A 24,354-nucleotide genomic window follows, 5' to 3' on the forward strand; every position below is an offset into this window, starting at 1 on the left:
TTCGAGCATTTGCGCTAATAGCCACTTATCAATAAGTGCATACTATGTGTGTTTTTCTGTGATTGGGTTAGCTCACTCAGGATGATATTTTCCAGTTCCATCCATTTGCCTATGAATTTCATAAAGTCATTGTTTTTGATAGTTGAGTAGTATTCCATTGTGTAGATGTACCACATTTTCTGTATCCATTCCTCTGTTGTAGGGCATCTGGGTTCTTTCCGGCTTCTGAGCAGCCTTATTTAGAATAGCCAGAAGCTGGAAACAACACAGATATTCCTCAGCAGAACAATGAGTACAGAAAATGTGGTACATTTACACAATAGAGTACTGCTCTTCTAGTAAAAACAATGTCTTCATGAAATGTGCAGACAAATAGATAGAACTAGCAAATATTACCCTGAGTGAGGTCACACAGAGACAGAAGAATACACATGGTATGTACTCACTGGTAAGTGGATATAAGCCCCAAAGCTGAGAATACCCATCATACAATTTACAAATTCTATGGAGTTTAAGAAGAAGGTAGACAAAATTGTGGATGCTTCAATCCTACATAGAACAGAGAACAAAATAATCACAGGAGGTAGAGGGAGGGAGGGACCTGGAACAGAGACAGAAGAGGGGACTGAACAGGGGAGTGGCAGGATCAGGTGTTGGACAGGACAGGAGAGAAGTACAGAGGGTCTGGAAATTGAATAGTAATATGTAGCAGTGGGGTATTGGAACTGGAGGTATCTAATAGAAAGTCCCATATTCTATGGAAATAAGAGGCTCCCAGCACTCAGTGGGGATGACATTAGCTGAAATATCCAACAAAGGGGAGATAGAACCTGTAGAGAGCAGCTCCAGTAGATAGCACAGTCCCCCAATAGAGGGATGTAGTCACCCACCCATTCAAAATATTTAACCCAGAAATGTTCCTGTCCAAAGGAAAGACAGGGACAAAAAATGGAACAGAGACTGAAGGAAATGTCACCTAAAGAATGCCCACCTAGATGCTCACAGCCAACCATTGAACTGAGAATGGGGTCCTTAATGGAGGAGTTAGAGAAAGGACTGAAGGAGCTGAAGGAGTTTGCAACCCCACAAGAAGAACTACAACATCTACCAACCAACCTCCCCCACCCCCGAGCTCCCAGGGAGTAAACTACCATCTCAAGTGTATACAGGGATGGATGTATGGCTCTATCTGCTTATGTAGCAGGGGATGTTCTTGTTGGGCATCAATGGGAGGGGAGGTCCTTGGTTCTGTGAATTAAAAAAAACCATCATTAAAATAGTATTTGAAAAATTAAAAAAAAAAGAATGCCCACCTAGGGATCATCCTGTCTGCAGACAACAAACCCGTCACTATTGTTGATGACAAGAAGCTCTTGCTAACAGGAGCTTGGTATGACTATTTCCTGAGAGGTTCTATCAGCACATGGCCAATACAGATGTAGGTACTCACAGCCAACCATTGGAATGAGCAGCTAGCCCCCCCCCCCAAGAGCTAGGGTAAGGACTGAAGGAGCTGAAGGGGATTGCAACCCCATAAGAAGAACAATGTCAGCTAGCCAGACCACCCTGAGCTCCCAAATACTAAACCACTAACCAAAGAGCATAGAGTCCCTTTCTGCAAATATATGTAGCAGAGGATGGCATTATCTGACATCATTGGGAGGAGATGCCCTTGGTCCTTTGGAGGCTTGATGCCCCATTGTAGGGGGATGCGAGAGTGGTGAGGCTGGAGTGGGTGTGTTCAGTGGAGGAGCACCTTCGTAGAAGCAGGGTTATGGAGGATGGGATAGGGTGTTTCTGGAGGGGAAACCAGGATAGAAGATAATATTTGAAATGTAAATAAATAAAATATCCAATATAAAAACTACTTGGTCTTGGGAACTATTTTGAGTTCCAATATAATAATAAAATGTGTACATATTGCCCTTTGGCCTGGTCCTTTCTGTTGGGATAGACTGCTACCCAGACAGTCTGTTCCCTGGAAAAGGCTGTATCCTGAGACATACCAAAAGTTCTACTGCACTCACTCTCCCAGACTCCCACAGTTGCTGCTGGGGGCCAGTGGACTTGGGGACATACCATCCTCCCAACCTGACACCGCCAAATACCAATCACCTCCCCCCTGGTACTTTCTGCTGGGACAGACTGCTAGTTAGACTGCTTCCTGGAGGAAGCTGTATCTTGAGGCTTACCAGAGGATCTGTTGCACTCAGAACATTTGACATCATATCCTGAAGCATACCAGAAGAACCACTACCCTCAAAACATTTGAAACCACATCCTGATGCATCCCAGGGAGTCTGCTGCACCCAGAACACCACAGCTTGAAGGCATCCCAGGAGTTCCTCTGTATACATGGCAACTGGGCAATTCACACCACAGACTGTAGATCTCTCAGGGGCTGTGTGACATGCAGGACAACTGACCCACAAGACTCAAAGACTCCCTGGGATGTGGCTGCACACAACGAAATAGAAACCACAGTCCATTAATCCCACCACCACCACCACCAAAAGAAAAAAACCACCTTCACACAGGACAACAGTGTGGTTGCTCCTCTGAGGACCCAACAGTCTGAAGGCCTCTCAGGAGATCTACTGCAGCCAGGGCAACAAATCAGCAGCCTCTCTGCCCCTCTGAAGACCCTCCAGTTGGAAGGCCCCACAGGAGGTCTGCTACTGTCAGGAGACATGATGTAAAAGGGACAAAAGAGGAAGCCTCTAAACAGAGTCATCCAGAACAGCAAACACTAGGGATAATCAGATGGCAGGAGACAAGCACAAGACCACAAGCAAAAGAAGTCAATATACATGGGTATCATCAGAACCCACTTCTCCCACCACAGAGAACACCAGCACAACTGAAAATAAGGAAGCTGACCTAACCCTTTATCTCATAAAGATAATAGAATCTTTTAATGACTCACTGAAGACTAACAGGAAAACACAGGTAAACAGGTTGAAGCCCTTAAAGAGGAAACAAATAAACCTCTAATACAGAAAAACCGAATCAAACAGGTGAAATAATTGCATAAAGCAGTACAAGACCTAAAAGTGGAAGTAGAAACATTAAAGAAAACACAAATGGAGGCAACCAGGAAATGGAAAACCTGGGAAAGAGGACAGGAATTACAGATGTAACTATCACCAACAGAACACAAGAGATTGAAGAAAGAATCGCAGGTGTAGAAGATACAGTAGAAGAGATTGACACAATGGTCAAAGAAAATTCAAAGCATGAACCACTCCTAACCAAAACATCCAAAAAATTCAGGACACAATGAAAAGCCAAATCTCAGAACAATTGGAATAGAGGAGAACGAAGATTCCTAGCTCAAAAGACCTTAAAATGTCTTCAACAAAATCGTAGAAGAAAACTTACCCAACCTAAAGACATAATGGCCATAAAGGTGCAAGAAGCCTACAGAAAACCAAGCAAATGGGACCAAAACAGAAAATCCTCTCATCACATAATAGTTAAAATACTAAACACTCAGAACAAAGAAAGAGTATTAAAAGCTGCAAGGGAAAAGGACCAAGTAACATACAAAGGCAGATCTATCAGAATTACACCAGACTTCTCAACAGAGACTGTGAAAGCCAGAAGAGCCTGGTCATGCAAACTCCAAGAGAATACGAATGTCAGCAGAGGCTAATATACTCAGCAAAACTCTCAATCAACTTAGATGGAGAAACCAAAATAGTCCAAGACAAAACCAAATTCAAAGAGTATCTATCTACAAATCCAGTCCTACAGAGAATCCTAGATGGGAAACTCTAATACAAGGACTTATACCTATAGCAAAGACAAGAAATTAAGCATCTCACAAAGCCAAAAGGAGAAAATCACAAGCACATAAAGCTACCTTTATGTAACTTTATAACAAACAAATATAACAAAAAGCAACAGTCACATGTCTTTAATATCTCTCAATATTAATGGACTCCAATCACCTATAAAAAGACATAAGCTAACAGATTGGTTAAAGATCCAGCAATTTGCAGCATACAACAAACACAACTCAATAACAAAGACAGACACTATCTCACAATAAAGGATGGAGAAAGGTCTTCCAAGCACATGGTCCCAAGAAACTAGCTGAAGTCACCATCCTAATATCCAATAAAATAGACTTTCAACCAAATATTATTAAGAATGACAAGGAAGGACTCTTCATATTCATCAAAGGGAAAATTCACCAAAGAAAGTCTCAGTTCTGAACATCTATACTCCAAATGCAAGGGCATCTACATTCATAAAAGGAACTACTAAAGCTGAAAACACACATTGAATTCTTCCTAATAATAATGGGAGACTTCAATAGCATACTCTCACCAATGCACAGGTCATTAAATAGGAACTAAACAGAGACACAGTGAAACTAATAGATGTTATGGACCAAATGGATTTAACAGACATCTACAGAACACTTCACCCTGAAACAAAAGAATATACCTTCTTTTCAGCACCTCATGGTACCTTCTCCAGAATTGACCATATAATTGGTCACAAAACAACCCTGAAACAATTAAAGAAGATGGAAATAATCCCATGCATTCTTTCAGACAACCATACCTTAAAGCTGTTCTTCAGTAACAGAAAAAGCAACAGAAAACCCACATACATATGGAAACTGAACAGCTCTCTACTCAATGGTGATTTGGTCAGGGATGAAACAAAGAAAGAAATTAAAGACTTCCTGGAATTTAATGAAAATATTGACACATCATACCCAAGTTATAGGACATAATGCAAGAGTGCTAAGAGGAAAATTCGTATCACTAAATGCACTGGTAAAAACCTGGAAAGATCTACTTCACCAGATTGAAGTGGAACTCAGTGGTGTCACCTGAAGAAACATCTCCATCCATGGCCTTAGAAGAGTGCTTTATGCCTCACGATACCACTTTTATAAATGCTATTAGTGTACTTGCTAAGGAGATGGAGGATGTCTGATTGTGCATGTGTTTTCACCATATCCCTAGTACCTAGTGTCTTGCACCAACTCATTCCAGACTGTGGGTTGAGTTGAACTAAAGGGTCACTACTAGTGTGAGCATGCTTCACGCCTCAGTAGTATAAGCTAGTTGTTTCCTTTGCTGATATTTGTAATTATCACCCACACACATGACGTTGTTTTTCGCTGTCGTTTTTTAGAGTTTTGCCTTTCCTCTAGATACTACCCCATGTCAATTAACTGTAAAAAAAATGTGATTGCTTCTAATGAAATAATTAACCCAAAACCCTGCCCCTCAATATACTTTGACAAGTGAAATTTGAATTCATCAAATAAATCAGTCATGTCTGAAAAAAAAACTGGAAAGATCTTACATTAGCAACTTAACAGCATACTTGAGTTCTAGAACAAAAATAGGCAAACTCACCCAATAGGAGTAGACAGCAGAAAATAGTCAAACTAAGGGCTGAAATCAACCAAACAGAAACAAAGAGAACAACAAAGAATCCACAAAAAGAAAAGCTGGTTTTTTTGAAACAATCAACAAGATAGATAAACCCCTAGACAAACTAATTAAATGACCTACAGGCAGTATCCAAATTAGCAAAATCAGAAATGAAAAGGGAGACATAACCACAGAAAGAGAAGAAATTCAAAAAATCATCAGATCCTACTACAATAGCCTATACTCAACAAAACTGGAAAATCTAGATGAAATGGATAGTTTTCTAGACAGATACCATATACCAAAGTTAAATCAAGAGCAGGTAAACTTTCTAAACAGGACAATATACCATCAAAAAATAAAAGAAGTCATTAAAAAACTCCCAACCAAAGAAAACCCCAGGACCAGATGGATTTAGTTCAGAATTCTCCCAGACCTTCAAATAAGACCTGATACTAATATTCCTCAAACTATTTCATATAATAGAAACAGAAGAAACACTACTTAATTCATTCTAGTCAGACCACAATAACTCTGATACCTAAATCACACAAGGGCCCTACCAAAAAAGAGAACTTCAGACCAATCTTATTTATGAATATCGATACGAGAATTCTCAATAAAATTCTTGCAAACTGAATCCAAGAACATATTAAGACCATCATTCACCAAATCAAGTAGGCTTCATCCAAGGGCTGCAAGGTTGGATCAATATACAAAAATCTGTTAACGTAATCCACCATATAACCAAACTCAAATGAAAAAAAATCACATGATCATATTTTTAGATCCAGAAAAAAACATTTGATAAAATACAACACCCCTTCATGTTAAAAGTGTTGGAGAGAACATGTATTCAAGGCCCATACCTAAACATAATAGAAGCAATTTAGTGCAGACCAAAATACATGAAGCAATCCCACTAAAATCGGGGACAAGACAAGGATGCCCACTCTCCCCATATCTATTCAATATAGTACTCAAAGTGCTAGCTAGAACAATAAGACAACAAAAAGAGATCAAGGGATATAAATTGGCGAAGAAGAAATAAAGGTATTACTATTTTCAGATTATATACATAAGCGACACCAAAAATTCTTTCAGAGAACTTCTTCAGCTGATAAACAGGAAAGTGGCCAGATATAAAATTAACTCAAATAAATCAGTAGCCTTCCTTCATACAAATGATTAACAGGATGAGAAAGAAATTAGGGAAACAATTCCTTTCACAATAGCCACAGATAATATAAACTATCTTGGGGTAACTCTAACTGAACAAGTGAAACATCTGTATGATAAGAACTTGACATCTCTCCAGAAAGAAAGAAATCAAAGATCATCTCAGAAAATAGAACTCCCATGCTCATGGACTGGCAGAATTAACATAGTAAAAATGGTCATCCTACCAAAGGCAATCTATAGATTGAATACAATCCCCTTCAAAATCCCAACACTGACAGAATAATGGATACAGAAATTGTGTTTCATTTACACAATGGAATGCTATTCTTCTATTAAGAATGAGAACATCCTAAGTTTTGCAGGCCAAAAGATAAAACTAGAAAATATCATCCTGAGTCAGGTAACTCAGACCCAAAAGGACAAGCCTGGTATGTTCTCAGTAATAAGTGGATATTAGCCAAATAAAAGTCCACAAAACTCAAAGAGTTCAACAAGCTGAAGGGCCCAAGTGAGGATGCCTCAGTTTCACTTGGGAGGGAGAAGAAAGCAACCACAAGGGTGGATGGAGGGAGGGACAGAGGAGGGATAGGGGATGGGGTAGGGGTAGGGGTAGGGGGGAACAAGATCTGGTATTGGGTGAGGGGAAAGGACTACAGCCCTCAGGGCCAGCAGAAAGAATGGAAATAGGCGACCTCCAGAGGAATTTGATTGGGAGGAATCTCTAGAATGTACCAGAAACCTGCAAAATGAGAGACTCTCAGGATTCAAAGAGGGGACACTAGATGAAATGTTTGACAGTAGGGAAAGGAAACTTATTGAACTCACCTCCAGCAGAAAGACAGGGCATCAAGTGAGGGGTGGGGTTGCTATCCCATAGCCAAAGCTCTGACCCATAATTCATCCTGTTTGAAAGAAGTACAGTAATGGAAATGGAGAAGAACCTAAGGTATAGAAGGTCCAGAAACATGCCCAAAGTGGGACCAGCACAAGGGGAGACCCCAAGACCTGACACCATTACTGAGGCTATGGGGTGCTCACAAAAAGGGACCTGTCATGACTGCCCTCCAAAAGTCCCAACCAGCAGCTGAAAGAGTCAGATGTAGATACGTGCACCCAACCAATGCTGACCCCTCTGGTTGGATTTGGGAAAAGCCAGAGGAAGCTGCGGAGGAGGGCAACCCTGAAGGGGGACCAGTAGTCTCAATTAACCTGGATCCCCCATATCTCTCAGACACTGGACCATCAACCAGTCAGCACACACCACCTGAGATGAGGCCTTCAACACAAATGTAGCCTAGGACTCCCAGGTCAGGGTTCAGTCAGAGAAGATGCATCTAATTCTCAAGAGACTAGAGGACTCAGGAAGTTTAGAGGTTTGTTGGGATGGGTGGGGTGGGGACAGCCTTGTGGAGGAGGTGCTCTGGGATGGGAGAGGTATGGGATGTGGAACAGTTCGGGGAAGGTGGATGGAGTGGGAGGGGAATAAAATATGGAATGTAAAAATAAAGAAATTTAAAAAATTGTACTTATCATTAAAAGAAGGAAAGAAAAATGTCATTCCCCCCAAAATGAAAGGGCAACCATTTTACTTCCTAATCAATTTGTGTTATCAGATATAATAATAGTTTATGCAAGGTTACTATTATTGTCATTAATCAAGTGCTATTTCATTCACAACACTGTTAGGTTACCAATCATGAGGGATCCCAGAGTGTCAGGTGTGTGAGGGCTTTGTTCCACTCACTAATGAATCTTAGTGTCTCTTGGTGCTGCCCACTGGACCTGGTAGTCCCTGATTAGTGTCAAGAGACAGTCCATTACTAAACATATGTTGGAACAGATTCATGTCCCTTACATTTCTGTTCCTTGAGTTGTAAGTATTCTTCTCAGTCTGGGAGCATGCGTGCTCTGTTTTTGGCGGTAGCAGAAGTGAGAAATTCAGTGCCTTGGAAAGCATTTTAAAGAACTATTATCAATGTAGATCGAGTCTATGTATGGTGTATTGAGTGAGGAGTGTCCTGCCTTCTACCCTGACTGTATTATGTTCCTAGCACTAGGGTTTCTTTTTGATGCTGGCATAAGAAAGCTCTCAGGATAGGGTGTGGGTACCTGGAGACTCAGGAATACTTTTTCGGAATTCCAGATGAATCCACTTGCCAGTTCTCAGAGAACAATGAGGAAATGTGTGTAGTTGTTTTTCCATAGTTAGCACTCGAGATTTGCACTGAGATGTGCTTGGTTTAATGCAGTTCTTAGGCTGTTAGCTGATTGGAGAAGAATATCTGGCAGATGTTGGGTTTACTTCTGGAGAAATTATGAGCATTAGAACATAGGTGTTCATTTACTTACACTTCAGCTGTCAGGCCAATGTGTTGACTTTTTTCTTTTGAATGAAAAAAGCAGAGGGCAGAGTTCTGGGTGCTGTGAGCTTCTGGTGACAAGGATGTGGCCTCAGTGTGAACAGAGCATCTTGCTATTTGTTTGCTGTAAATGGCAGTGATGTTTTTCTTCAACCTGGTTTCCCTACAGGTCTGATAACAAGATTGAGAGCATTTGGTTGTCTTAAGTCAGATAGCCAAGTCTTAGACAGGAAATCGATGCTCGTGAACCAGAATGACAAAGTCTCACATACAAAGTCTATCCATTTACAGGGAAAGAGTATTTAACTGCAGATATTCCTGTGGTAGCCAGAGTTTAATTTTGGATACCCCCAGTCATCACTGTTTGGTGAGCTACAGTCTCCTCCTGAATGTGGGGCTCATTGCTTCAAGTAGACTGGCTAGAGTGTCCTGTGGGCTCCCAGAACCTGCCTGTCTTTGTCTTGTCCAATGCTGAGTTTACAGCTGCACTTCACCACTCCTGGCTTTTTACCTGGTGCTGGGAGTCTGAATTTTCGCTGTGTGTCTGGGGCTTTATATGAAAGCAACTAGACCTGAGCCTTTAACCACCCAGCGACAGTAACTGTGTGGGTCTTCTAAACTAGTATTCTTCATAGGTCTGCAGAAGAGACTATGAACTACAGGATTCTTCCCCCAATAATAATATGACCAAGCATGAAAACAAATGCTAAGGTATGATGAAGGAATATATTTTCTATAATGAATGGCTTCTGATTTAAAATCTTTTGAGAATTTCCTATCTTATGCATACTATATATTTTGGTTACCTGTGTGCATGCATACAACATGCATGTCTGGTGTTCTCAGAGGTCAGAATAGAGATCCAGATGCCATGGAACTGGAGTTCCAGATGACGAGATGTCATGAACAATCTGGGAACTGACCCCAGGTCCTCTGCATGAATAACTTAATGCCCATAACTGCTGAGCCATCTCTCTTGTTCCTGTGACTGAAATGTTGGTTTGTCTGTCTTGTTTTTTTTCCTTCCATTTTGTGTCAGTGGGAATTAAAACCATAATATCACACTTGTTATTTAGGTGCACTACCCCTGATCTACACTCCCAGAATCAGGCTGATTTGAAAGTTGTAAATTTCACTTTGCAATATTTATCTGGACCTGTGTGACATGAATATGATTTTACTTTAAACATGTCCCATGACTACATAGATAAAAGTGTGTAACCTTGCTTTCAGTAAGCAGCCAACCACATGGGAAAGTGATCAACACTGGTGAGTGACTTTATCAATAATGCAGGTGTGTGGCACAAGCATTTCTTCTATAGATTGCATTTTTGGGTACAGGTAATATAAAGGCAGTCATAGTAATATTCAGTATTTTCCTTCAAAATGGGCAAAATGACACATTGGACTCCCTGTTTACCAAATGTCATTTGCAGTTTTAGAGACACATGGTTCTCCACCTTCAGTCATGGTTCTGCAAAGACCCTCAGTGACAGACTGAAGAAATGGAATGGGTGATGGCTGAGGAGACAAGGAATGGGACTTTGGTCCAGGAGTTCATCCTTGAGGGGTTCCCTGTAGCTGAGCACCTGAGGATCCTCTTCTTCCTACTGCACTTGCTGGCCTACTTGGCCTCCCTCATGGGCAACATGCTCATAATTACCATCACCTGTGTGGACCACCGACTGCAGACGCCCATGTACTTCTTTCTCAGCTCGTTCTCCTTTGTGGAGTGTTGTTTTATAACTACTGCTATCCCCCAGCTCCTCACCATCCTTCTGTCAGGGAGGCAAAAAATTTCCTTTGGGGCCTGCTTCTCACAGGCCTTTGTCTATCTTGTCCTTGGGGCAACAGTTTTTTTCCTTATGGCTGTGTTATCCCTGGACCGCTTTCTGGCCATCTGCAAACCTCTACATTATCCAACAATCATGAGCCCAAGGATGTGCTTCCTTCTCGTTACTGTCTGTTTATTTTTGGGCTTCCTCTTCATGGCCAGTCCAGTTGTGATGCTTTCCCAGTCATTTTACTGTGGCCCAAACATTATTCCTCACTTTTTCTGTGATTTTGGACCACTGGCAAATCTCTCCTGTTCAGAAACCAGGTCTATTGAGATGCTGTTTTTTACCCTTGCTATAATTGTGCTTTTTGCTTCCTTTCTTATAGCCATCTTTGCATACAGCAATATAGTAGTCACCATAGTGAGACTCCCTTCAGCCAGGGAGCGACAGAGAGCTTTTTCCACCTGTTCCTCTCATCTCATTGTCCTCTCTCTAATGTATGGCAGCTGTGCATTTATATACCTGAAGCCAAAGCAGAGAAGCAGAGTGGACAGCAACAGAGAGGCTGCTCTTGTGAACACAGTAGTGACACCCCTTCTGAATCCTGTCATCTACACCCTGCGCAACAAGCAGGTCCACCAGGCTCTCAGGGATGCTCTGTCCAGGCTTCAATTACACAGATATCAGAGGAGGAAGGCTCCTTTCCTTTGATTTCATCTAACACCCTTTTCTTTATATGTCCTATATAAGTCATCAGATATTTTATCTCATCAAATTCGGCTTGTTAGTTATTGCAACAATGGCTGACACATCTGGTAATTCCATCTGATGGCATTAATAATCTTATGATGAAAAAAATCATTCTATATCTGCTTTGGTGGCAGTAAAGACCAAAATCTCCTATATGGTACAGTTTCAACAAAGTGTCTCAAATTATCCGTGCATTGATTTGATGTGTGTTTTGGGTCTGATTTCATGTATCCTCTTGTTGTGGTGGAGGAACAAAGCAAGACTCCAGGGTAGTAGTGGAAATGCATAATTTCCACTGGAGGTGGGTTCTACAAGTTCACCCTCTCCACTGTAGAGCACTTCACCCTGGAGTCTCTCGCCTCCCAGATCTGTGGTACATTACAAAGGGTCCTCCCACCTCCTACCTCCTGAGGTTGCCTGTTTCCATTGTCTGTGTTGGAAGTCAGGAATTCAGTCCTGTTTCCCCAGATACTTGAACATGTTCCTTCCTTCCACTCCCTGTCCTCCCCCAGATCCCTTCCTCCTTCTGTCACCCTCTCCTGTGATTTCTTTCTCCTCCCTCCCAAGTGGGATTGAGGCATCCTCACTTGGGTCCTTCTCCTTGTTAATCTTCTTGAGTTCTCTGGATTGTATCCTATGAATTCAGTACTTTTGGGGCTAATATCCACTTATTAATGAGTACATACTATACATGTCCTTTGCTCTGAAATTTTCTCACTCAGGATGGTATTTTCTAGTTCCATGCATTTGTCTGCAAAACTCCTGGCATCCTTGTTCTTAACAGTTGGATAGTATGCCATTGTATAAATCAACCACACTTTCTGCATCCATTCTTCCATTGTGGGACATCTGGATCATTTTTAACTTCTGGCTACTACAGATAAGGCCACTATGGGCATAGTGGAGCAATTGCCTCTGTGGTGTGGTGGGGCTTCTTTTGAGTATATTTCCAAGAGTGGTATAGCTGGTCTTCAGTTGGATCTATTTTGATAGATCTATTTTGGTTTTTGAGGAATGTCCAGATAGATTTTCAGACTGTTAGTACCATTTTGCAATCTCACCAGTTATGGAGGATGTTCCTCTTTCTACACATCCTTGCCAACATGTGCTCTTACCTGAGCTTTGGATCTTAGCTGAGAACTTATCCTGTGCTTCTCTTAGTCCCTCCTGCTGAGTCTAGTCAAGGCTGAAGACTGACTGTCTCTGCTAGGTCATGCCACCACTGTTGCTATCCCAACTCTACCGATCTGGACTGCTGGTGTATCTGGGAATTGTTTGTGAGTGGATCGAGCTGCCACTGCTAACCTGTGAACCCGACTGTACATTTCCAGACAGCACACATGGGAGTTGCTCCAAAGAACTTTTCTAATCAGTTCATGTCATCCGTATACTTTCTTTCCCACTTCCTGGTATGTGGTGGTCTACAAGGGAGGTTGAAGCACTTAAGAACCATCATTAAAAATAGGTTCTGAAAAAATTAAAGTTACAAAGTTCCAATTCTTCCACAGTCCTCCCCAAAATACACGGTCAGGGCTGTCACAGTCATTACTCTATTCCTGGTGCTAATTCCTGCATTAGTTATGGTTTCTATTGCCTTCAGATAAAATACCATGGCCTGCTGCAATTTGTGAAGTTTGTTTTACACCTCCAGGTAACAGTTCATCATGGAGGAAGGGCAGGGCAGGAAGCTGTGTGCAGGAACTGAAGCAGCTGCAGCCGAGGATTACTGCATGCTAGCTTGCTCAGTCTGCATTTTTATAGTCCTTAGGGCCACTAGCTTAGTGAGGTCAGCTACCACAGTGAGCTGGGCCCTCTGCTATCAATCATCAATCAAGAAAATGTCCAACAGATATTCCAAAAATCCCATCTAACGGGGACATTTTCTCAGTTGAGCTTCCCTCTTCTAAAATGACTCTATCTTGTGTTAAATTCAGATAAAACTGGTCATCAGAATGCAATATTTGTGTTATGTTAGGTGTAATTATGATGTTTTTGTGTTTCTTTAGAAGATAATCATGAAATAATATTGTATTGGGTGTTATGTTGGCAAAAGATGGACTAGGAGTCCTTAATTTTTGTTGTCAACTTGATGGATCAGGAATCCCTTACGAAATGTACTTTTCGGTAACTCTATGGGGGTATTTTCTGATTTAACTGTGAGAGCAAGATCCTTTCCAAAGGCCTGTAGTATCTTCTGGCTGGATCCAATATATAAAGAAGAATGAAGGAAATCAGTCTTTTAGCCTGAATTCCATCACTTATTGTTGGTAAGTGCATCAACTCTGTGGTTAAACAAGAGAGGAGACATCACAACTCAGCCCTATTAGTTTTCCAGTTTAGACTGAAGACCAACAGGTCTCCAGGAATTACTTAGGGTTCTATCGTCAGATTAGAACTTGAAAGGCAGCTGCATGGTGACCTGAGAACTGGGTTCTCAGCCTGTACAGTGAGCAGAAAGCAGTTACTGGGCAACACACCCATATTGTATATGGCAAACCAGTGAATTCTCTTTTTAGCATGTGTTCATTCTATTACTTGTATTTCTCTAGAGAAACTGACTTATACAGTGCAGGGATCCATTCGTCTATGTAACTTTAAAAAAGGAAATTAAGTTGTATTATTTAGTTCTTCATTTCTGGCTGGCGTGGGCTTCACTGGTGAATTCCAGGCTGGCCTCAAACTCACTGTAATCCTCCTGCATGGGGACAGGCATATGTGGTGTTAGCTACTTTCATCTAACCTTTCAGTCCTACACTTATCATATTATGGAGATCCCTATCCACTCTGCCCATATGGAGAGGCAACTTGACTCCCAGGAGTTCTGACACATCCAGGATCACATTTGAGGCCCAAATCAAGTCCCAATACCTGGCCTAACTGAGGCCTCTGGGACTCAGGGGACATAGGAACTCCTTCTTAGCCAGAGGCACATGTTTCTTCTGCATTGCATGAGAGCCTGGAGAAGAGCCTGTGCTGAAGCCTCCTCACAACTAACCCACACCTAGAAATAGCTTGACTCCTCAGGAGTTCTGACACACCCAGGATCACAGACTCACAGGAGGAAAAGGCCCCCTTCAGTAAGGCCAGTTAACAGCAGAGATAATCAGATGTGAACAGGCAAGTGCAAGTTCATAATCAACAGAAACCAGTGCTACTTGGCAACATCAGAACCCAGTTCTCCCACCACAGCAAGACTTGGATACCCCAGCACACTTGAAAAGCAAGATTCAGGTCTAAAATTTCATCTCATGAAGATGATAGAGGACTTTAAGGAGGACATAAATACATTAAGAATTATAGGAGAAAACAGGTAAAACAGTAGAAGCCCTTAAAGAGGAAACACAGAACTCAAAGAAACAGATGAAAACAAAATCAAATAGGTGAAGGAATTGTACACAAACATCCAGGATCTAAAAATGGAAATAGAAACATGAAAGTAAACACAAAGGGAGGCAATGCTGAAGATGGAAAACATGGGAAAGAGAGCAGAAGTCACAGATACAAGCATTACATAAAGAATACAAGAGATAGAAGTGAATCCCAGGCGTAGAAGCTACCATAGAAGACAATGAGAAAACAGTCAAAGAAAATATAAAGAGCAAAAAGATCCTAACTCTAACATTAAAGTAGTCCAGGACACAATTTAAAGACAAACCTAAGAATAATAGGTGTAGAAGAGAGGGGAAATTCCAATTCAAAGTGCCAGTAAACGTCTTCAACAAAATTATAGAAGAAAACTTCCCTAACCTAAAGAAAGAGATGCCCATAAACATACAAGAAGGCTACAGAACACCAAACAGATTAGACCAGAAAAGAAATTCTTCCCATCACATAATTAAAATGCACAGAAAGAATATATAAAGCTGTAAGGGTAAAATGTCAAGTAACATATCAAGGCAGACCTATCAGAATTACATGAGCCTTCTCAACAGAGACTCTAAAAGCCAGATCTTGGGTAGATATGCTACAGACCCAAAGAGAACAAGAATGCATTCCAGGCTACCATACCCAGTAAAACTCTCAATTACCATATTTGGAGAAAACAAGATGTTCTATGACAAAACTAAATTAAACAATATTTTTCTACTATTCCAACCCTACAGAGGATAATAGAAGGAAAACTCAAAGACAAAGAGTGAAACTACATCCAAGAAAAATCAAGACGTTCCCCTCCTCACTGTGGAGCACTTCATCCAAGTTCCCTCCCTATGAGTCCTGAGAGTCTCTGATCTCCCAGGTCCCCAGGACCTTCTAAAGGGTCCTCACACCTCCTACCTCCTGAGGTGGACTGTTTCCATTCATTCTGCTGACCCTCAGAGCTTGAGTCCTTTCCTCCCACCCACCCAGTACTTGATCATGTTTGTCCCTTTCCACCCCTGTCCCCTCTCCCACCCAGAACCCTTTGTCTAACTACTCCCCACAAGATTGCATTCTCCTCCCTCCCAACTGAGATTGAGGCCTCCCAATGGCTTGTTAACCTTCATGAGTTCTGTGGATTTTATCCTTGGTATTCTGTGCTTTATTGGCTAATATCCATGTAGCGAGTACATATTGTGCATGTCCTTTTGGGTTTCAGTTACCTCAGTCAGGATGATATTTTCTAGTTACATCCATTTGCCTATCTCATAATGTCCTTGTTCTTAATGGCTGGGTAGTATTCTATTGTGTAAATAAACCACATTTTCTGTATCCATTCTTCCATTCTGGGTTACCTGGGTTCTTTCCAGCTTCTGGCTATCACAGACAAGGCCAATATGAACATAGTGGAGCCTCTGCCACTGTAGTGTGTTGTGGCATCTTTTGGATATATGCCCAAACATGGTATAGCTGGTCTTCAGGTAGATCTATGTCCAATTTTCTGAGGAACCTTCAGATTGATTTCCAGGGTGTTTGTACCATTTTTCAATCTCACCAGCAATGGAGGCCTATTCCTCTTTTTACACATCCTTGCCAACATGTGCTCTTTTCTGAGCTTTGGATCATAGTTGAGAATTTATCCTGGTGTTCCTCTTGGTCCTTCCTGCTGAGTTGAGCCAAGGCTGAAGACTGGTTGTCTCTGCTAGGTCTTGTCACCACTGTTGCTAGCCCACTCTACAGATCTGGACTGCTGGTGTACCTGGAAATTGTTTGTGAGTGGATTGAGCTGCTACTGCCAACCTGTGAACCCAACTGTACATTTCCAGACCACACAGATGGGAGTTGCTCCAAAGAACCTTTCTAGTCAGGCCCCCTTCACTCATATCCTTTCTTCACCACTACCTCTGGTGGGTAGTGGGTTACAAGGGAGGTTAAAATTCTTAGGAACCATCATGAAAAGTAGGTTTTGAAAAAAATTAAAGTTACAAAACCCCAAAAGGACATGCCCAAAATACATGTCACAGCTATTACTCTATTTCTAGTGCTGATTCCTGTATTAAATACAGTTTCTATTGTCTTTAGATAAAATACAATGCCCAGCTGCAGTTTGTGAAGGAAAGTGCTAGTTTGTCTTACACCTCCAGGTAAGAGTTCATCACAGAAGAAAGTCAGGACAGGAACTGAAGCAGAAACCATGGAGTAGTGTTGGTCACTGGGTTGCTCAGCCTGTATTTATATAGTCTCCAGGACTACTAGCTTAGGGGTGTTAGGTCCCACAGTGAGTTGAGCCCTCTGATATCAATCATCAATGAAAAAAGTGTCACCAGATTTTTCAACAGGCAAATCTGGTTCTCAGTTGAGCTTTCTTCTTCCAAAATGACTCTGCTTGTGTTAACTTGACATAAAACTAGTCAGCACAATGCAATATTTGTCTAATGTTAGGTGTAATTATAATGTTATTATGATCCTTTAGAAGCGAATCATGACACATTTTAGTGAGTGTTATGTTGGCAAAAGTTGGACTCGTAATGGTTAATTTTTGTTGTCAACATGATTGGATCAATTAATTAAGAAATGTGCCTCTGGGTAGCTCTGTATGGATATTTTCTGGTTTAAATGTGAGAGCAAGATCCATTCCAATAGCCTGCAGTATCTTCTGGCTGGATCCAATATATAAAGAAGAATGAAGAAAAACCATTTCTTTTGCCTGACTTCCTTCACTTATTGTTTGTAAGTGCATCGACTCAGTGGTTAAACAAAAGAGTAGATATCAGAACTCAGCCTTATCAGCTTTCCAGGGTGGAATGAAGACCAAAAGGTCTCCAGGAATTATCCAGGGTTTCAGCACCAGATTAGAACTTGAAAGGCAGCATGCATGGTAACCCGAGAACTGGCTTCTCATCCTGTACACTGTGCAGACAGCCATTGCTGGACAACACATCCATATTGCATAAGCCAAACCAATGAATTCTGTTTGTAACATGTGTTCTTTCTTTTAATAGTCTTTCTCTAGAGAAACCTGACTTATATTCAGGGATCCAATACCTTACGACTTAAAAAAATAAATCAAGTTGTGCTATTTAACTCTACAGTTCTGGCTGGCATGGCATTCATTGTGAAGTTCAGGCTGGTCTCAAACTCACTGTAATCCTCCTGCCTTAGTCATATGAATGCATGGATTACAGGGATATGTGGTGTTAGCAACCTTCATCTGAGCTTCCAGTCTCATATTAACAATATTATGGGGATCCCCAATCCCATTCAAGCATACTTCTGCCTCTAAAAACAAAAAGAGCAATAAGCAACAATCAGGTCCTTAATATTTCTCAACATCAATGGACTCTATTCTCCAATAAAACGACATGGGTTAATAAAGTGGATTCATGAACAGGACCATGCATTTTCCTACATACAGGAAACACACCTCAGTGACAAAGTCAGATCCTACCTCAAAGTAGAAGGCTGGGAAAAATTTTCCAAACACATGGTCTCAAGAAACAAGCCATTCCATTATCCAATAAAATAGATGTTCAATTAAATGTCATCAGAAAATTTGGAGAAGGACACAGCATACTCATCAGAGGAAAAATTCACCAAGATGAACTCTCAATTCTGCACATTATGCTCCAAATGCTGGGGCACCCACATTTGTAAAAGAAAAGTTACTAAACAACCTCACAGAATAATAGTGGGAGAGTTCAACACCCACTCTCATGAATTGACAGATTATGGAAAGAGAAATTAAATAGAGATACAGTGAAACTAACAGAAGTTACGAACCAAATGGATTTAACAGATACCTACATAACATTTCACCCTAAAACAATAGAATATATCTTCTTCTCAGCACCTCATGGTACTTTCTCCAAAATTGACCATATAATTAACAAAAAAAAACCTCAACAGAGATAAGAAGATTGAAATGATCCCATGCAACCTATCAGGTTACCACAGACTAAGATTAGCCTTCAAGAACAACAGAAAGCCCACATACACATGGAAGGCAAACAGTTTTCTACTCAAGGATAACTTGGTCACAGAAGAAATAAAGAAAGAAATTAAAGACCTTTTTTTAGAATTTAATGAAAATGAAGGCACAAACATGCCCAAACTTATGGGACACAATGAAAGCAGTGCTAAGAGGAAAACTCGTACCTCTGAGTGCCTCCATAAAAAAAGTGGAGACATCAAAATATCAATCCAATTTTTCAGAGAGTTAGACAGAACAATTTGCAAATTCATCTGGAATAACAAAAAACCCAGGATAGCTAAAACTATCCTCAACAATAAAAGGACTTCTGGGGGAATCGCTATCCTTGAACTCAAGCAGTATTACAGAGCAATAGTGATAAAAACTGCACAGTATTGGTACAGAGACAGACAGATAGACCAATGGAATAGAATTGAAGACCCAGAAATGAACCCACACACCTATGGTCACTTGATTTTTGACAAAGGAGCCAAAACCATCCAATGGAAAAAAGATAGCATTTTTAGAAAATGGTGCTGGTTCAACTGGAGGTCAGCAGATAGATCCATGCTTATCACCCTGTACAGAGCTTAAGTCCAAGTGGATCAAGTCCACATCAAACCAGATACACTCAAACTAATAGAAGAAAAAGTGGGGAAGCATCTTGAACACATGGGCACTGGAAAAAATTTCCTGAACAAAACACCAATGGCTTATGCTCTAAGGTCAAGAATCAACAAATGGGATCTCATAAAACTGCAAAGCTTCTGTAAGGCAAAGGACACTGTGGTTAGGACAAAACGGCAACCAACAGATTGGGAAAAGATCTTTACCAATCCTACAACAGATAGAGGCCTTATATCCAAAATATACAAAGAACTCAAGAAGTTAGACTGCAGGGAGACAAATAACCCTATTAAAAATGGAGTTCAGAGCTAAACAAAGAATTCACAGCTGAGGAATGCCGAATGGCTGAGAAACACCTAAAGAAATGTTCAACATCTTTAGTCATAAGGGAAATGCAAATCAAAACAATACTGAGATTTCACCTCAAACCAGTGAGAATGGCTAAGATCAAAAACTTAGGTGACAGCAAATGCTGGCGAGGATGTGGAGAAAGAGGAACACTCCTCCATTGTTGGTGGGATTGCAGACTGGTACAACCATTCTGGAAATCAGTCTGGAGGTTCCTCAGAAAATTGGACATTGAACTACCTGAGGACCCAGCTATACCTCTCTTGGGCATACACCCAAAAGATGCCCCAACATATAACAAAGACACGTGCTGCACTATGTTCATAGCAGCCTTATTTATAATAGCCAGAAGCTGGAAAGAACCCAGATGCCCTTCAACAGAGGAATGGATACAGAAAATTTGGTACATCCACACAATGGAATATTACTCAGCTATCAAAAACAATGACTTTATGAAATTCGTAGGCAAATGGATGGAACTGGAAAATATCATCCTGAGTGAGCTAACCCAATCACAGAAAAACAGACATGGTATGCACTCATTGATAAGTGGCTATTAGCCCAAATGCTTGAATTGCCCTAGATGCACAGAACACATGAAACTCAAGACGGATGATCAAAATGCGAATGCTTCACTCCTTCTTTAAAAGGGGAACAAGAATACCCTTGGCAGGTTATAGGGAGGCAAAGTTTAGAACAGAGGCAGAAGGAACACCCATTCAGAGCCTGCCCCACATGTGGCCCATACATATACAGCCACCAAACTAGATAAGATGGATGAAGCAAAGAAGTGCAGGCTGACAGGAACCGGATGTAGATCTCTCCTGAGAGACATGGCCAGAATACAGCAAATACACAGGTGAATGCCAGCAGGAAACCACTGAACTGAGAACGGGACCCCCGCTGAAGGAATCAGAGGAAGGACTGGAAGAGCTTGAAGGGGCTTGAGACCACATATGAACAACAATGCCAAGCAACCAGAGCTTCCAGGGACTAAGCCACTACCCAAAGACTATACATGGACTGACCCTGGGCTCCAACCTCATAGGTAACAATGAACAGCCTAGTAAGAGCACCAGTGGAAGGGGAAGCCCTTGGTCCTGCTAAGACTGAACCCCCAGTGAATGTGATTGTTGGGGGGAGGGTGGTAATGGGGGGAGGATGGGGAGGGGAAACCCTTATAGAAGGGGAGGGAGGGGTTAGGGGGATGTTGGCCAGGAAAGTGGAAAAGGGAATAACAATCGAAATGTAAATAAGAAATACTCAAGTTAATTAAGATAAAAAAAAGAAATACTCAAGTTAATAAAGACTAAAGAAAATAAGAAAAAGAAAGTGGAGAGATCATACAGTAGCAGCTTATCAGCACATCTGAAAGCTCTTGAACAGAAAGAAGCAAATATAGCCAAGAGCCGTAGATTTCAGGTAATAATCAAACTCAGGGCTGAAATCAACCAAGGATAAACAAAGAGAACTATACAAAGTATCAACAAAACCACGAACTTGTTCTTTGAGAAAGTTAACAAGATCGATAAAGCCTTACCCATACTAACAAGAGGTCACAGTGACAGTATACAAATTAAGAAAATCAGAATTGAAAAAGGAGACATAACAACAGAAACTGCAGAAATTCAAAACACCATCAGATCATACTCCAAAAGCCTTTACTCAACAAAACTGGAAAATTACCATGAAATGGATGATTTTTCTAGAGAGGTCCCTGGTACCATAGTTAGACCAGGATAGGATAAAGCATCTAAACTCTCCCATAACTCCCACAAAGATAGAAGCATTCATTTAGTTCTGCCAAGCCAAGAAAAGCTCAGGGTTAGGCAGAATTCTGTCATACCTTCTAAGAAGACCAATACTCTAGAACTATCCCACAAAATAGAAAAAGTAGAAACAGTATCCAATTTGTTCTATGAAGCCACATTTATGCTGATACCAAAAACCCCACAAAAACCCAACGAACAGAAAGGATTACAGAACAATCTTGCTTATGAATATCAATGCAAAAATACTCAATAAGATTCATGCAAACTGAATGCAAGAACATATCAGAATTATCGTTCACCGTGGTCAACTAGGCTTCCTTCCAAGGATGCAGGGATGGTTCAATATACAGAAATCCTTCAACACAATTAACTATATAAAAAAACTCAATGGAGAAAACCACATGATCATCTAGGTAGATGCTAAAAAAGCTTATGACAAAACATAATACTCATTCATGTTAAATGTATTGGGAAGATCATGAATTCAATGTGCATTCCTAAGCATGATAAAGGCAATATACAGCAAACCAGTAGTCAACACCTAACTGAATGGAGAGAAACTTGAAGCAATCCCACTAAAATCAAGAAGACAAGGCTGGTCACTCTTCCCCTATCTATTCAATGTAGTACTCAAAGTTCTAACTAGTGCAATTAGACTCAATTATTTACAGAGATTGAAAGAATCATTCTCAAAATCAACTGGAACAACAAAAAAATTAGGATAGCAAAAACTATTCCCAACATTAATAGCACTTCTAGGGGAAACTCCATCTCTGAGCACAACCAGAAACACTGAATCTAATAGAAGAGAAAGTGGGGAAGAGCCTAGAACACAAGGAAAAATTTCCTGAACAAAATACCAATGGCTTATGCTCTAAGATCAAGAATCGACAAATGGGACCTAATAAAATTGACAAGCTTCTGTAAGGCAAAAGATCCTGTCAATAAAACAAAACAGCAACCCACAGATTGGGTAAAGATCTTTTCCAATCCTACATCCAGTTCAGAGCTAATATCAAAAATATACAAAGAACTCAAGAAGTTAGACTCAGAGATACAAGTAGCCCTATTAAAAATGGGGTCCAGATTTAAACAAAGCATTCTCAACTGGAGAATCTCAAATGTCTGTGAAGCAATTAAAGAAATGTTCTACATCCTTAGTCATTAGAGAACTACACATGAAAATGATGCTGATATTCCACCTCACACCAATCAGAATGACTAAGATAAAAAAACTCAGGTGACAGCAGACCCTGAAGAGGGTGTGGAGAACAAAAAACACTCCTCTATAGGTGGTGAAAATCCAAGTTGGTAAAACCACTTTGAAAATCAATATGTTGGTTCCACAGAAAATTGGAAATAGTTTTTCTTGAAGACCCAGCTATACTACTACTGGGCATATACCCAAAAGATGCTCCAACATATTACAAGGACTCATGCTCTGCTATGTTTATAGCAGCTTTATTTATAATAGCCAGATGCTGGGAAGAAAGTCAGATGTCCCTCAACAGAATAATGGATACAGAAAATGTGATACATTTACATAATAGAGTACTACTCTACTAGTAAAAACAACGACTTCATGAAATTTGCAGGCAAATGGATAAAACTAGCAAATATAATCCTGAGTGAGGTCATACAGACAGAAAAGAACTCACATGGTGTGTACTCACTAATAGGTAGATATAAACCTCAAATCTCAGAATACCCATGATACAACCCACAAACTATATGGGGTTTAAGAAGAAGGAAGAAAAAATTGTGGATGCTTCAATACTACATAGAACAGAGAACAAATAATCACAGGAGGTAGAGGGAGGGAGGGAGAGACCTGGGAAGGATTTGGGACAGTTGGACTGAAAAGGGGAGGGGCAGCATCAGGTGTTGGAAGGGACAGGAGAGAAGTACAGAGGGTCTGGAAATAGAATAGAAACACGTAGCAGTGAGGTATTGGGAACTGTAGGTATCCACTAATAAGTCCCAGATTCCAGGGAATCAGGAGGCTTCCAGGACCCAATGGGGATGGCATTAGCTGAAATAGACAACAAAGGGGAGATAGAAACTGCAGAGAGCAGCTCCAGTAGATAGCTACCGTTCCCCCAGTAGAGGGATGTGGTCACCCACCCACCTCAAAAGTTTTAACCTAGAAAGGGTTAAAAAAGAGAGACAGAGCAAAAAATGGAACAGAGACTGAATGAAAGGTCATCCAGAGATATCCCTGTCTCTAGATAGCAAACCCCAACACTATTGCTGATTAGAAGAAACTCTTGCTGACAGTAACTTGGTATGGGTATTCCCTAAGAGGTACTACAAGCACCTGACCAATGCAAATGTGGGTACTCCTAGACAACCATTGGACAGAGTGACTGTGACCCCAATGAAAGGGCTAGAGTAAGGACTGAAGGAGCTGAAGGGGACTGCAATCCTGTAAGAAGAACATTATCAACTAATCTGAACACCCAGTGCTCCCAAGGACTAAACCACCAACCAAAGAGCATGAAATGAGGAGTCCATTTTTGAAAATATATATGTAGCAGAGGATGGCCTTATCTGACATGATTGGTAGGGGATGCCCTTGGTCCTTAGGAGGCTTGATGCCCCATTGTAGGGGGATGCGAGAGTGGTGAGGTTGGAGTGGGTGTGTTAGGAGGAGGAGGACACTCATAGAAGCAGGAGTATGGAGGATAGGATAAGGAGTTTCTGGAGGGGAAACCAGGAAAGGGGATAACATTTGAAATGTAAATATATAAAATATCCAATAAAAATGACTTGGTCTTAGGAGCTATTTAGAGTTCTTGTATAATAATA

The 24,354-nt window shown here is 40.9% G+C and overlaps 1 protein-coding gene across 1 annotated transcript; it reads left to right on the forward strand.

Annotated features, from left to right (window-relative positions):
* Positions 1–10,449: 10,449 nt before the first annotated feature.
* Positions 10,450–11,433, forward strand: Or6d12 (olfactory receptor family 6 subfamily D member 12). The gene has a single exon (NM_001000905.1). It carries the CDS (start codon positions 10,450–10,452, stop codon positions 11,431–11,433), a length of 984 nt encoding a protein of 327 aa, NP_001000905.1.
* The last annotated feature ends 12,921 nt before the right edge of the window (positions 11,434–24,354 follow it).

Source organism: Rattus norvegicus, chromosome 4 (genome assembly GCF_036323735.1).
Source record: "Rattus norvegicus strain BN/NHsdMcwi chromosome 4, GRCr8, whole genome shotgun sequence".
Classification (NCBI taxonomy): Eukaryota; Metazoa; Chordata; class Mammalia; order Rodentia; family Muridae; genus Rattus; species Rattus norvegicus.

Excerpts from the sequence above, each read along its gene's own strand:
- Or6d12 (NM_001000905.1), top strand. The coding sequence starts at position 10,450 with ATGGAATGGGTGATGGCTGAGGAGACAAGGAATGGGACTTTGGTCCAG.